We start from the raw sequence: 12,724 nt of genomic DNA, 5'->3' as shown, positions 1-12,724 counted from the left end.
ACAGGAGGAGCAGCGCAGTGCAGCCCTATCATGTACCAGATGTCTTTCTCATCTGCCTCACTGCCACAGAATGTCTGGGCTTGGCTCCCAAAGAGCTCCCCACATCATTAGGTGCCTCATTTTACCCATTTTAAAAGTGGAGGCCCAGTCCTGTCTCATGGATTGCTATGATACCAGTGGGACCAGAGAGGAAGGCCCTGAAGACTGGGGCACCTGGCCACTGGGAAGACCTGCGTGTTTCCAGCTTCTCGTTCCCTGAATGCTGGATTTCAAGTGGCTGCTTGTGTTGGCTCCAGCCTCTGCATCGCGGCTCCTCTGTCCAGTTTCACTGAACACCCTCCCTGAATGCAGGCCTGGGTTCATCTGTGGTCCTAAATTGCTGGCATGGTGAGCATTGAGCTGAGAGGCTGACGGGGTCCTAGGTGGCCAGAGACTTGGTCTCAGGGTTCTCTTGGCCTGGTGAGCCAGCCCAGTCTGGCCACTGTGGGAAGTCAGGAGGCCTGATGGGTCTGGCCCTTCTGCCTGTGGCTCAGTGCCGTTTCCTCATGGCTACCCAGGGGTCTTGCCCTAATGGGAGCCTTTTCTGGATGGAGTATCTTCCCCTCTGGGCACAGCGAATTGTACTGAAGCCATATGCATCCTCGGTGGGGCCAGTTTGCGTGTGCTACACTGTGCTGGGGCCACATACTGGTGGTCTGAGGTCTGGGTTGCTGGGGGTTTGTACATGTGCCCAGCTGGTGTGTCTGGAAATGCTGTTTCCCAAGTGTCTCTAGTTGTGCTGTTGTGGCTTCCTCTGTGTCTTGAGTCAGTTCAGAATGTTTACCTTGCCTGGTCGTTTTGGCTTTGAGGAAGAGGCAGAGGTTACGCAGTGCCTGATCAGGGAATGAGTAAGATGGGCGAGGACACACCTGGTGTTTCCAAGCCTGCCTTTCTGTTGGACGGCATGCAACAGCAGCATTCACCATATTTGTGATCACATCTTGTAAAACCATGAGAGAGGATTTCCAGAACTGTGTCAGAAAGTGGCGAGAACAATGGAGTAAATGTGTTTGAAGTGGATCCCGAGGTGGATTAATGGCAATATGTGTTTTACCATAATGCATATTTTTAATTTAAACATCCATTATTTTTATCAGCTCTTGTCCATGCTGTGCTGTCAGCTGTCTGCAGAGTCCTGACTCTGATCTGGCCTTATCCACATCCCAGTGTCCAGCCAGCTCGGCACTGGGAGCTCCTGGATACCGAGTGTCTCTGTGGGCCCCGGATAGACTCAGTTTCTTGGCCCTCACAGCTTCAGGGCTCCACACAGCTCTGAAGGGCTGGCCTGGCCACGAGTGGCTGCAGACTTTCCATACTTCCTCAGCCACTGGGAACAGGAGCTTGTTTGCTGCCCGCATGTGGTGCTATCTTAGAGGAGAGGCCTGCCCAGAGCTCTGAGTGTTCCTGGTGAGGAGGAGGGGTCAGGAGACTGTAGCCCCCACCCCACCTGCCTGCCTCCCTGCAAGTTCAGTCATGCTGTGTCCAGGTCCAGGAGGGACACACATAACCCCTCTGTCTCCTGTGCCCTGCCTGGCTGTGTCCCCAGCCCCCCAGCCTGCCAGCTTGTCTAGGTAGTTAGCAAGGCCACATGAGCTGGGCAAGTGGGAGGAGAGGGCCTGTGTCTCATGGCCCTCCAGATCACAAGCATTTGGGACAGGACTGTGCCCTAGACACAGAGGCCAGGCTTCCTCTTGTGTGAGCTCTGGGACTCACACGCAACCTGGACTCCTCAAACCTCACTTTTTCCTCTGTTAGCAGTTGCTGGCTAGTCTGGCAGGACAAAGGAGATGGTGTTAGGGAGCACTTGGTTCTAAGTACCCGCGATGGCTGCCTTTGGGGCACAGTCTCCCTCCTGCACACATCTGCCCATCCATTGGTACGTGCCCAAAGCCAGAGCAAATCTTCCAGGGCCTCTTCTGTCTCTGTCCTTTCCCCTCTCTCCCAGGACACTCACAGAGCACGAGCCTCTGAGGCCCCATGGAAACCCGAGCAGGATTGTAGGGCAGTGACCTTGGGGACAGCCAGTCTGCCTCCCCACGAGGTGCAGGGCAGAGGAGTGGACCTCAGTTCCCAGCTGGCTGCCCTTTAAAGCTGGCCAACCGCAGAATTATTTGACATCTTGTAGAAGGATCTGGCTCCGCACATTTCTCCCATCTAAATCATCGTTGTATAGCAACTTAAAAGTTTGTACAAAAACGAGGCCTGAGTGGCCTGCCAGGCTGTTGTAACCCAATATATTTTACCCTTAAACCAGAAATGTGTTTGTTTAGAAGCAAGTCACTGGCAAATGCCAAAACTGGAGGCATTTCCTCCCCTGCCTTGCTTCGTGCCCTATTCCCCAAACCTTTTCTTTCCTCTCTGTATCCGTAGTCTTTGCTGGGGCATGAGAAACTGGGCCCTCCCTCATCTTTGGGCCATGTCAGCCTCAGGGAGGAAACTTGACATTCATCAGGCACCAACTGTGTGCCAATTCCTATTCTGAGTGGGCCTTTTTATTTAATTCAGCAGCTCTGCTATGGCTCCATTCATGGAGAGCGCCCCCATTTTAGAGAGGAGAAAAATGAGACCAGGGAATAGGCCTGACTTAGGGAATAGGCCTGACTTGTCCAAGTGCATGGCTCTCTGTAGTGGAGCCACAGCAGATCTGAGTGACTTTGTGTATGGTATCACATGTGTACACATGGCCCAGGATCCTTGGTTCCTCCCCATGGGCCAGAGGGAATGAATTGTCATTATCCCTGGCATCTGTGCGGTGGGCACCAGGAAGCTTCCTTGCATGGCCTTAACCCTTTTACACATGAGCAGAAGACTGCAAGAGTGCCTTGCAGAGGGGGTGCCCTGGCCCTGCGGATTCCAGTGCCTGACCCTGTCTGTGCCCAGTTGGTCCTGGGCGTCACCCCTCCCTGTCCCCAGCCAAAACTCCAAGGGCTCAGCCTGGTAGAGAAGATGCCACTGCCTCCCCAGCTCCCCCGATGGCTCCACCCCATCTTTCATCTCCTGCCCTCCATCCTGGAAGCACGGTGCAGTGATAATGGATTGCAGTGTCCTTTTTTCAATTAGGTTCTAATTTTCCCTTGCCTGTTACTCTAAAACTCCAGATGGTCTGGGGCTTCACGGTTCTTGGGGTATTTTCCCCCATAATTTTAATCTGCTTTCATAGTACGCCCCACATGTGGTGACAGGGCCTTCCGAGGTCCTGTGCTGTTTCTTTCTATGTGGTGGCATTGCAGGGGCACTTCCCTCTGTCAGCTGCATGGCAGGGATGCACCTGGATTTTCCAGGATCAACTCCTGCAATGACCCGTTCACAGAAGTAGCTCCTTAATGAGTGTGCTTTATGTGGGAGACACTGACACAGTACCCAAGGGGTCAGGGGATATGTTCACACAACAGCCAGACCTGAGGTCAGTCCCAGCCTTGCCACTCACTGACCCATGTGTGACCTGGGCCAGTTTCTCCAAGGGCAGAGTCACTGGTTAGGGTCTGTTGACTTGATCAAGTGAAACTTGCACATCACTAACCAGTGGTGCGGCTTCGGATGATGTCACCCGTCACCAGTAGCATTCTGAATTTGTTCATTCAGGATATATTTTAATGGCTGTGTATTTTAAGGCAATTAAGAGACACCTACCTGCTCATCCATCCTAACATGTTTTGAGACTATCAGAGGCCCCTCATTCCTCCTCCCTGCTCTGCGTAACTCTTCCACGGCAGTCACCTTCTCTTTCCCCATGTGTGACCCTTTGGTTTCTGGCTAGATGAACCTGGGTGGGAAATGTGTGGGCATGAGAGGTGTGTGTGAAATGTGTGGTGTGGGTATGAGAGTTGGAGGGTGCAGCTGCCACTAAGGACTGGATCAAGCTGTTCACAATGCCAGGGTGCGGATTTGACCTTGCCGAGGCATGGGAGCCATGCCCTGGATTAGGGAGGGTCAGAGCAGCCCTGCTAGCTGAATCTTCTTTCTGGATGCCATGTGGAATAAGTGGGAGGGAAGGGCAGAGAGTTAGGGTGGCAGCTGTGCAGATACTGAGGTGATCAATGCTGGGATGGGGACCAGTGAGTGGGCAGAAGGAGAAGGGGCAGGATGTTGAAGAGGTGGCATTTCCTTGGACCGATGGCAGGCTAGCTGTAGGAACCAAGGAGGTCAGGCCTGGAGGAATAAGGTGGGAGAGAGGTCAGGACCAGGGTGGTTCCACCAGCAGATTGTACTGGAGGCCCCCAGGGAAGAGCTTCACGTTGTATGTTTGTTAGAACATATCACTCAGTATTGCAGAGGGTTTTCTGTGATGTCTTTGGGGATCAAAGGTCCCAGAAGGCTTTGCTCCAGAATGAATCTCCATCCATGTGTGCAAAGAAAAGCAGCTCCCAAACTCCCATTTCTACTCTCCTTCCATCATGGCTGAACAGATTACTAGATGTTTCCAGAACACACACCATACCTGCTTGTCTCAGTGCCTGTGTTCATGCTTCACCCTCTGCTTCAAATGGTTTTCCCCACACTATTGAAATCCTGCCCATGCGTCAGGGGATCAGTTTTGGTAACTCCTAGCAACACCCTCTGTGTTCGTCACTCTTCTTTCCTTGATGACTTAACACACAGAGTTAAAGGAGAAAGGTTTATTTGTTCACAGTTTGTGAGGTGTTAGTCCGTGTTCAGCTGGCTCGCAGCCACGGTGGGGTGGCACAGGAGCAACAGAAGACAGCAAAAGCCACAGGAGCGGAAAGGGAGGAGCAAGCCTCTTTTCCTCCCTTACATGGGAAGCAGGCTACTTGCCTTGGGGCAGTTGTAGCACTCACACCATCTCCACACTCACCTTGCGTAAGCTAAGGATGTTAACAAAATGAGGACCCTGAGCTCTGCTGAGTTTAGCTGGAAACACTGTAACTCTTTCCTGAGGTGAGGACATGGAAACAAGAGGTCCAGGTTTAACAAGCTGTCTTTGAAAAGCCTGCCCCAACATGACTGCGGAAGGCATTGGAGGGACATCCAGACACAAACTGTAACACCTTCCCCCGACCAGAAGCACCCAGATTAGCCCTTCTTGGGCTCTGAGTGCTTTCTACTGCATGCCTTAGGCACTTTTGTGTCTTTGTTGCCCCAAATTGCACCTCCAGCACACTCCAGTGGTGGGGGCGCAGGTGACCTTCAGAGCTAGGATGCTTGTCCTACCTTAGCTCACTCCTTCCTCAGAAAAGATGACAGTTAACAATGTGGGAGCACCTCCTCCCCTGTTCCTTGCACAGGTCTCTGACTTTTACAACAGAGGTCCAGGATCTGCTCTGCTGGATTGGTCATCTGGACATTGGCAGCAGGAAGCAGACGTCAGTCCAGGGCACAACCTGACCTAGGGCCTGAGGGGCTTGGTTGAAGGTAAAGAGATGTTAGGAAGGGCTCGCCCTGTTAGGCACCCCTGGGGTTCAGATCCTGTTACATCACTGTACCCATGGCTCATGGCAGCATTGCCTTGACCTGTCCTCTGCCCCCTTGAGGGTGACTGAGACCTCAAGCCAGGGATGTGTCTGTTGGCTGTCTTTCTGCCCTCAAACCTGTGTTCCATTCTGCGGCATCTGTGCCCCATGATAGAGCAGTGGGGGCCCCTCTTCCCACTGCCCCCGAAGCCTGCACACAGCCATTCCCACTCCAGAAGTGGCCCTGCCCTCACTGGAAGCTGTTCCTGACGCATGAAGGGCTGCTTGCTGGGCCTGACAGTTTTCAGCCAGGTAACATGGAAACATGCCGACCCCGGAGCACTCAGATCCAAGCCAGTGTCCTCTGCAGGGATGATGAAAACAGTTGCCGCATAGAAATCCACTTGCCCTCATGGCTCTGAGCTGCTCACTCTCACCACTTTACAGAGGAACTGAGGCACTTGGTGGGGCCCCAACTCCAGGTCACAGAGCTATCTGCTTTGCAAGTCTGGACTCTTCAGAGCCAGGCTGGGAGCTGGCTGGGAGGCCTAGGCAGTGAGGAGTAGGGGTGATGGGTTAGCAGCATGGCTTAGACTCTCAAGGCACTGGCACTGAGCGGGGGAGTCTGGTGAGGCCCCTGAAAGGGTTTCGTGGGAGACCCAAACACAAGAGCCCCGGTGTTAGGGCTGTAGACCAGGCTCTCTCGCTGCTGCTGGACTCCTGATGGGACCTGGCTCCCCAGCTGCAGAGAGAAGGAAGCAAGCCTACCAAGGTGTGTGTCAGCAGAGGTGAAGACAGGACTGAGCCCTGGGCCAGCTGCCCACTGCAGGTGGGCCACGCAGGACTCTTGCCCCTACAGGCTGCTCCAAGTCCCAGCCTAGGCCAGAGCCTGACCCTTCCTGTGATCCCAAGCCAACACTAGGAAGCCAGACTGCAAGAGCATGGGTAGAAACAGGACACGGAAGTGAGAGAACACACACACACACACACACACACACACACACACACACCTCTGAGCAGCAACAGACCAGGGAGCTGCCACCCATGCAGACTGGCACCCCTTTGTTTACCTGCTCTATGACCTTAAATGGTATCTACCATGGTATCTACCATGAAATCTTGGTGCCAAGACTGCCACCCTCAATTCCTGCCTCAGTTTCCTCCACAGAGGTTGGTAGAACTCACCCAGTTGTACATATAGGGAAACTGAGGCTCACAGAGCTCAAGGGTTTCACCTGCAGGCTCTCAGTAAGTGTAGCAGCTGAGACAGCAGCCTGGCAGTTCTGCTTTGGAAAGTTCCAGGGGAGGGGTGGGCAAGGGGCGGAGCAGGGTTGGGCAGATGCACCCTGGAGGGTATTGATGGGTGCAGGGTAAGTAAGGAGCCATCCTCCCAGGGTGCTTGGGTCCTGCTCTCACTGCCATGGCCACACTTCTAACCTGCCCTGCGCCCTGTGATGGGGATGCCAGGCCTCTTGTCAAGGAACCCAGCTGCTCAGCCTGGAGGCGTGATGTCAAGGCAGGGGCTGGGGAAACCCTCTCACCCCACACACGGAGACATAGAGGAGGCAGAGAGCCCTCTCCTTGGACTGTGCATAAGCAATGTGTGTGCTGAGTGGAAGAAGGAAAAACTTTCCAGGCCTAGGGAAGATCTGGAGCAAAACAGATTCCCGACACGGCCAGAGCCAGTCGTCACCCCGCAGCTGACACGAGGAGGGTTTGGTGGCAGAGGCAGTCAGTCGGAGCCTTGTTGCAAGTCATAAACGCAAAGTTTTTGAAAAATGTATGAGAGGTCAAAGGGAAGGTGTCTAGGCAGGAACAGAGTCTGAACAAAGGCAAGGATGAGCTATAATCACCTGACAGGAACCCCTGAGAGAGATGATGTACTGATTCCCAGAGTCCAGTTACATCATTGCCAAAGTCAGGAAGTACACAGTCCCAAGGGGTTCCTGCACTCGCTGAACCCGACCTTTCTGTGCCCACACCGCCAAGCAAAGGGAAGAGCTGCGGGCCAGGAGGAGCCCTCACTGCAGCCCGGCCTCTCCATCCCACGGTGGGTAACTTGGCATAAGTTGTCGTAGGCAAGCAGGGGTGGCCAGTGGCCAGTCACTTTCCACTCAGGATTCCCTTCTGTTTCTGAGGCACGGATAGGCCCACACCTGTGAGCAGGAAAGGCGCTGCCTTCGCAACCCAGCTATGAGGGGCTCACCACGGGGCGACCCACAGAGGGAGGCCTCGAGCTCGCACCTGTGCTGGCAGCTCTGCCCTGGCCTCTGCTCCATCTGCTGCCTTGTTCCTAGAGAGTTCCTGCCTTGTTCCTGGGCCTAGAGGGTGCCCTGTGACACCCTCAGGAATAATTGTTGCAGCGGTCTTCTCTGTCTCCTCTCCCAGTCCCCGTCACCAGCTTCCTGTGAGATAAGAGCCAGCTCGTTAGCCCCGTCTCTGAGCTTCCCCAGACCCTTGCCTGGTAGAGCCCCTGACCACCAGGGCATACCCTGCATCAGCAGAGGGTCCTCCATGAGTCTGCCTTTTGAGGACTCTGTTCCCTCCACCTGCCCTGCCTGGGACATGCAGTTGTGTCTGGCTGTGCTAATCTGAGTTCTGGTATGGCACGGTGATGGAGGAGAGGCCCTATGACAGGCTCCTCCCATCTCTAGCCAGCCTGTTCCCCACACTCCCTTCCCAGCCCTCCACCCTGGCATAGCTGTCCGTGCCTCTGGGCATCTCACGGCCTCCCAGGTGACTGAGGCACCCACTCTGCCTCCATGGCCTGTTTCCTCTGCGAGTCTGTTCCGTTTTATGGTGGGTGTGTGTCTCTCACACAGCCTAGTCCTGGCAGCCAGGGCCTGTGTCTGGGTTCTCTCAAAATCGAGATTCACTCCGCTCAGGCTGGAGTCAGTCAGTGCACATAGAATGTGTCAAGCTCTCTTAAACTGGGGGTGCTGACTCCTTAGAGCCAAAGGGAGAAGCCAAGGGGCCACAGAATCTGACCTGTGCCCGTGAACCTGTCCATCAAGCCCTGTCATTCCTTACAGATAAGGTGTATTTAACATTGGCAAAAGCAAAAAACAGAGCAGGTTCTCTGCTCAGCGAAGACAGAGGGCCAAGATTTCCGGTGTGGACTCACTCGGTATACTGTCAGCTCCCCCACCCTCTGCAGAGCCCTGAGAAAGGGCATGCAAGGGCATGCTTTCCTGAGCCCTGAACCTCAGGAAACACAGCAGCCCCTTCATCCCAGGCCACCCTGGTGCAAAGGGCTGGGGTCACATGGGTACTAATCTGGAGGGGGAGCTTGCAGTTGGCAGCTCAGCTTTGGACTTGAGGGTGAAGCTTGCTTGGGCAGGGGAGCTGCCATTTCTGGCCCCTGGCCCACCTGTTCCTAGAAGCCAAAGGCTTAGCACAGCCACCTGGACTTGAGCATCAGGCTTGGCCTGTGTCCTGTCCTTACAGCTCTCAGCTGTGAGACCTTGGGAAAGTCCCCTTACGGCATCTCCGAGATGGAGACAGTGGTAGCATGCACTTCACAGTTGTGTGCTCGGACCCATAGCCCCATGCCTGTGTGCACACAGCCAGAATAGGGTCAGACAGCGGGACAAAGCAGGGAGCAGCACCCAGTCATGCCCAGCTGGTGGTCTGCCACCTCCCTGGGCCAGCATTTGAGCGGACCTTTGTAGGCCAGGGAAGTTGCAGGATCCTCAGGTGATAGGACACTGCTTGCTGAATGACTTGCATGAACAAAGGCTGGCAATTGCCTGGCTGGTTCCTGACATCATCCTAGTGGCAAGAATGGGGGAAAATGTGAGATTGGAAGGCCTGGCGGCAGGCAGGGAACCACAGGCAGCTATGTTGAGACTGGGGTAAAAGGAGGCAGGGAGGAGTTTTAGCTGTGCTGGTAGGAGAGATGAGAGCCCGGCAGAAACCGCAGGACCAGGCAGCCGGGGCTGCAGGAGGCTGGGCGGAGCTCCCACACCGCTCTCAGTGTGTGCGGTCATTCTCACAGCGGTGAGCAGCGGTGCTGTCTGTGCTCTGATGGACAGGCGCTTTTGTCCACCATGATGGTGGCCACACAGTCTCAAGTTTAGAGACAGGGAGATACCGCCCAGAGGCCAGGACACTGCCCAGAGTCCCTGAGAAAGAGCCAGGCCTGGGCTCCATGGTGGAGCCTCTGTCCTGAGACAGGTGTGTGGGACCTCTTGGGTCCAGAAGGGGGAAAGTACACTCCTCCCACCCTCGTGGCCCGTTTCTGGGAGAGTTTGGGTTTTTCGAGGCCCTGAGCACTTGGTAGGGAGCTGAAGTGGGGCTCCTGGAAGGCTGGGAAGGACAGGGAACAGCAGCGCCCTGAAAGCCTCCTCCGGGGTGCTCATGAGCGGCGGGCGCTCTGGCTGAGCAAGCCCCTCACCAGCCTGTCCTGCAGTTTGAAGGCTGCAGTAAAGCCTTCTCACGGCTGGAGAACCTGAAGATCCACCTGAGGAGCCACACGGGTGAGAAGCCGTACCTGTGCCAGCACCCGGGCTGCCAGAAGGCCTTCAGCAATTCCAGCGACCGTGCGAAGCACCAGCGCACGCACCTGGACACGGTAGGCTGGGGGCAGGGCAGGGTGGTGAGGAGCTCAGGCCCTGGCTGCGCAGAGCTGTGGTTGGCCTTAGGCCTGTGACAGCCAGGGTGGGGTGGTTCTCTGGCACGGGGCTGTGTCCTGTGCAGTATAAGACAGTATCCCTGCCTTCATTACCCAGTAGACAGGAGGAGACAGACAGGCGACTTCCTGTCTTCCGGTTGTGGCAGAAGTATCTCTGGAAGTTGCCTGATTTCCCTGGTTGGGCGAGAGTAAACTCAACAGTGCTGTGGGGTTTGGCCCCCTGATTCGGTTCAGGGGTCTCAGGCCAGGCCCCCTGCATCCCTTCCTGGGGCCTGTGGCCCACCCCTTGCTGGGACTATATCAGAGGGTCTCCAGGGCCGGCCAGCATCCCTCGTGGATCGTAATAGAATTGAAGTGGGCAGCTTGGGAGATGCCAGCTTCCTACTGCAGTGTGCTGGCCTCCATCTCCAAGGAGATGCCTGCATCGCCTTCCTTCTTCCTTCTCTTATGTGTGCCAGGCCCTAGACCATCACGACTCTGTCTGAGGGCTGGGTCCAGGCCTGCTCCGTGTGCACAGAGACCTCACTGGTGACAGTGCTTCTGGAACATCGTCCCCATGCAGGCCCTGCCATGAGTGCCCCCAGCCAGTTTGACAGAGAAGGGAAACAAACGCCCGTCAGGGAGTCTACTTATGGCCACACAGCTGGACAGTGGTGCCGCTGACTCGGACCCAGGCCTCAATCCAGCCTCCTGGGCCATGGGGGTGGGACACACACCCTGGGAGGACCCAGCACGTGTGCATGGAGAAATGAGTGCGCAGGCCAAATACAGGTCTAGTCCCCAGGCCAGCTTCTCTGCGCCTCCTGTACTTGTGTGGGGCCTGGGAGAGCTGAGTGGCTGTCCATTCTAGCAGGTTCCTTACATAGATAGGGACACAAGCCTGAGAGGGCACTGACCATCCAGGCTAAGTTGGAGGCTCTGAAATAGCGGAGGTCAGAGCTGGAGTGACCTTTACAGGCCTCTGGTGCAAGTTCTTTATTTTATAGCTGGGAAACAGACACAGAAAGGGCCGCATTGGGGGAGGCGGTACTTGGAAAAGAGAAAGAAAGGAATGGAGCCAGGGCTGGACCTGTTGCCTACCCCTGTCTCCACAGTATCCAGCGTCACCCCAGTTTTGTCCTAGTGACAACCTAAGGTGTAGGGGCTTCACCTCCATTTTGTAAGCCCAGAAGCTGAGGCTCAGGGGGATTGGCTCATGTGCCTGTCACCTGGGTGGCAGAGCTGGGGTGCATACCTGGGGCTGTCTGACTCCAAGTCCTGTGCTTTTTGGACTGCACTCCCCTACACTTCCAGCCTTCACCATCAAAGGCTCCACAGAGCTGGGTGCAGTGGCACGTGCCTGTCATTCCAGCACTTGGGAGACTGAGGCAGAAGGACCACTGTGAGTTCGAGGCCACCCTGGGCTACAAAGTGAATTCATGGCCAGCCTGAACCATATAGTGAAACCCTGCCTCAAAAAGACCAAAAAAAAAAAAAAAAAAAAAAAAACAATCATCAACCAGAGGCTCCACAGAGACCCAAGGTGAATGGTGGTTCTAATAAATCCCCCTGTCTTTGTCACATCCTCAGCCCTAGCCAGGGCAGGTCTCTTGGTTGTATCTCCCAGAGGCCACACAGCCTCTGACCCTCTCCCTGTATCCTAGGCCTGGGGAGCATCGAGCCCCAGCCTCAGAGCAGTAGGCTGCTGGGCCCACCTGTGTGGGATGCAGGCAGGTTGAGCCCATAGGCTACCAAAGCCTTCATCTCCCCAGGAACCAGGGAGGCAGAGCCAGCAACACGAGCATCCACCCGTCCATGGGCCCTGTGGGTCAGGCCCCATGCAGGACTGGGTTTTTTTTTTCCAAAGAAGACCCAACCATGTCCCCAACTTCCCTGACATCAAGAGAACCAATCTTTGCATGGTCAGGAAAGGGTCCCTGAATGCACTGGTTCTCATGCTGGCCCTGCTGCCTGGTCCCAGGGAAAGCCACTGGGCCTCAGTCTCCTCCAGTTAAAATGCCTGCACCTTGAGAAGGAGGGAGAGGTCTGTGCCGGTGGCCTCATGCTCTCTGCAGCCTTCCTGTTGTCTGAAGGGTGCAAAGTAGGACCTGAGTCTGGGCACCCACAGGTACCCTGTGGGAACTTGGATAACCTACCCTGTCCCTCTGGGCCTCAGTTTCCCATCAGCAAGAAGGGAGCAGGTGATTCTTTCTGGTGCCCCCAGCACTGTTCGGTTCAAGGGATCAGGCTCGATCTTCCTAATCGTGAGGTCAGAGGCACACGCAGGCCTTGGTTCCATCTGCGTGGTGTGGGATGAGTCTCCAGGGGTATGCGTGGGACTCAGCTGGTGCTTGCTCAGCTCAGTACCTGCAGCCACCAGCTATTCGGAGAGCTATTTCTGGAACACACATGGCCGGGCTGCCCCTGCTTGGCTTCAGAGCAGTGTGGGGACTCCGTGGGTCTGGGGTTTGGCTGCTGGCTTAGGACGGCTGCAGGGTTTTCTGAGGGCTCTCAGGGGAGCTGGGCCTGAAGAATGTTCCGTGCATGTCAAGGCCTGGAAAAACAAACACAGAGAGGAGCCTGGCTGCCCTGTTGCCAGGGGAGGGCGCCTGCTACATGGAGCTGTTTGTTTGCTTTTGGACAAAAGTGTGCAGATTAGTATCAG

At 55.4% G+C, this 12,724-nt stretch overlaps 1 protein-coding gene across 4 annotated transcripts in view; it reads left to right on the top strand.

Annotated features, from left to right (window-relative positions):
- Glis1 (GLIS family zinc finger 1) overlaps positions 1 to 12,724 on the top strand; it is a 171,936-nt gene that overhangs the window by 145,033 nt on the left and 14,179 nt on the right. For all 4 annotated transcript variants that reach the window (XM_063236527.1, XM_063236529.1, XM_023562553.2 and 1 more), the window contains one exon: positions 9,859 to 10,020. In XM_063236527.1, coding sequence (XP_063092597.1) covers positions 9,859 to 10,020 — 162 coding nt within the window. The remainder of the gene's footprint in view (positions 1 to 9,858; positions 10,021 to 12,724) is intronic.

This window comes from Cavia porcellus, unplaced genomic scaffold (assembly GCF_034190915.1).
Source record: "Cavia porcellus strain 051 isolate PalLab524CR breed Dunkin Hartley unplaced genomic scaffold, mCavPor4.1 scaffold_25, whole genome shotgun sequence".
Taxonomy (NCBI): domain Eukaryota; kingdom Metazoa; phylum Chordata; class Mammalia; order Rodentia; family Caviidae; genus Cavia; species Cavia porcellus.
This window is presented reverse-complemented; position numbering and strand designations above follow the sequence as displayed.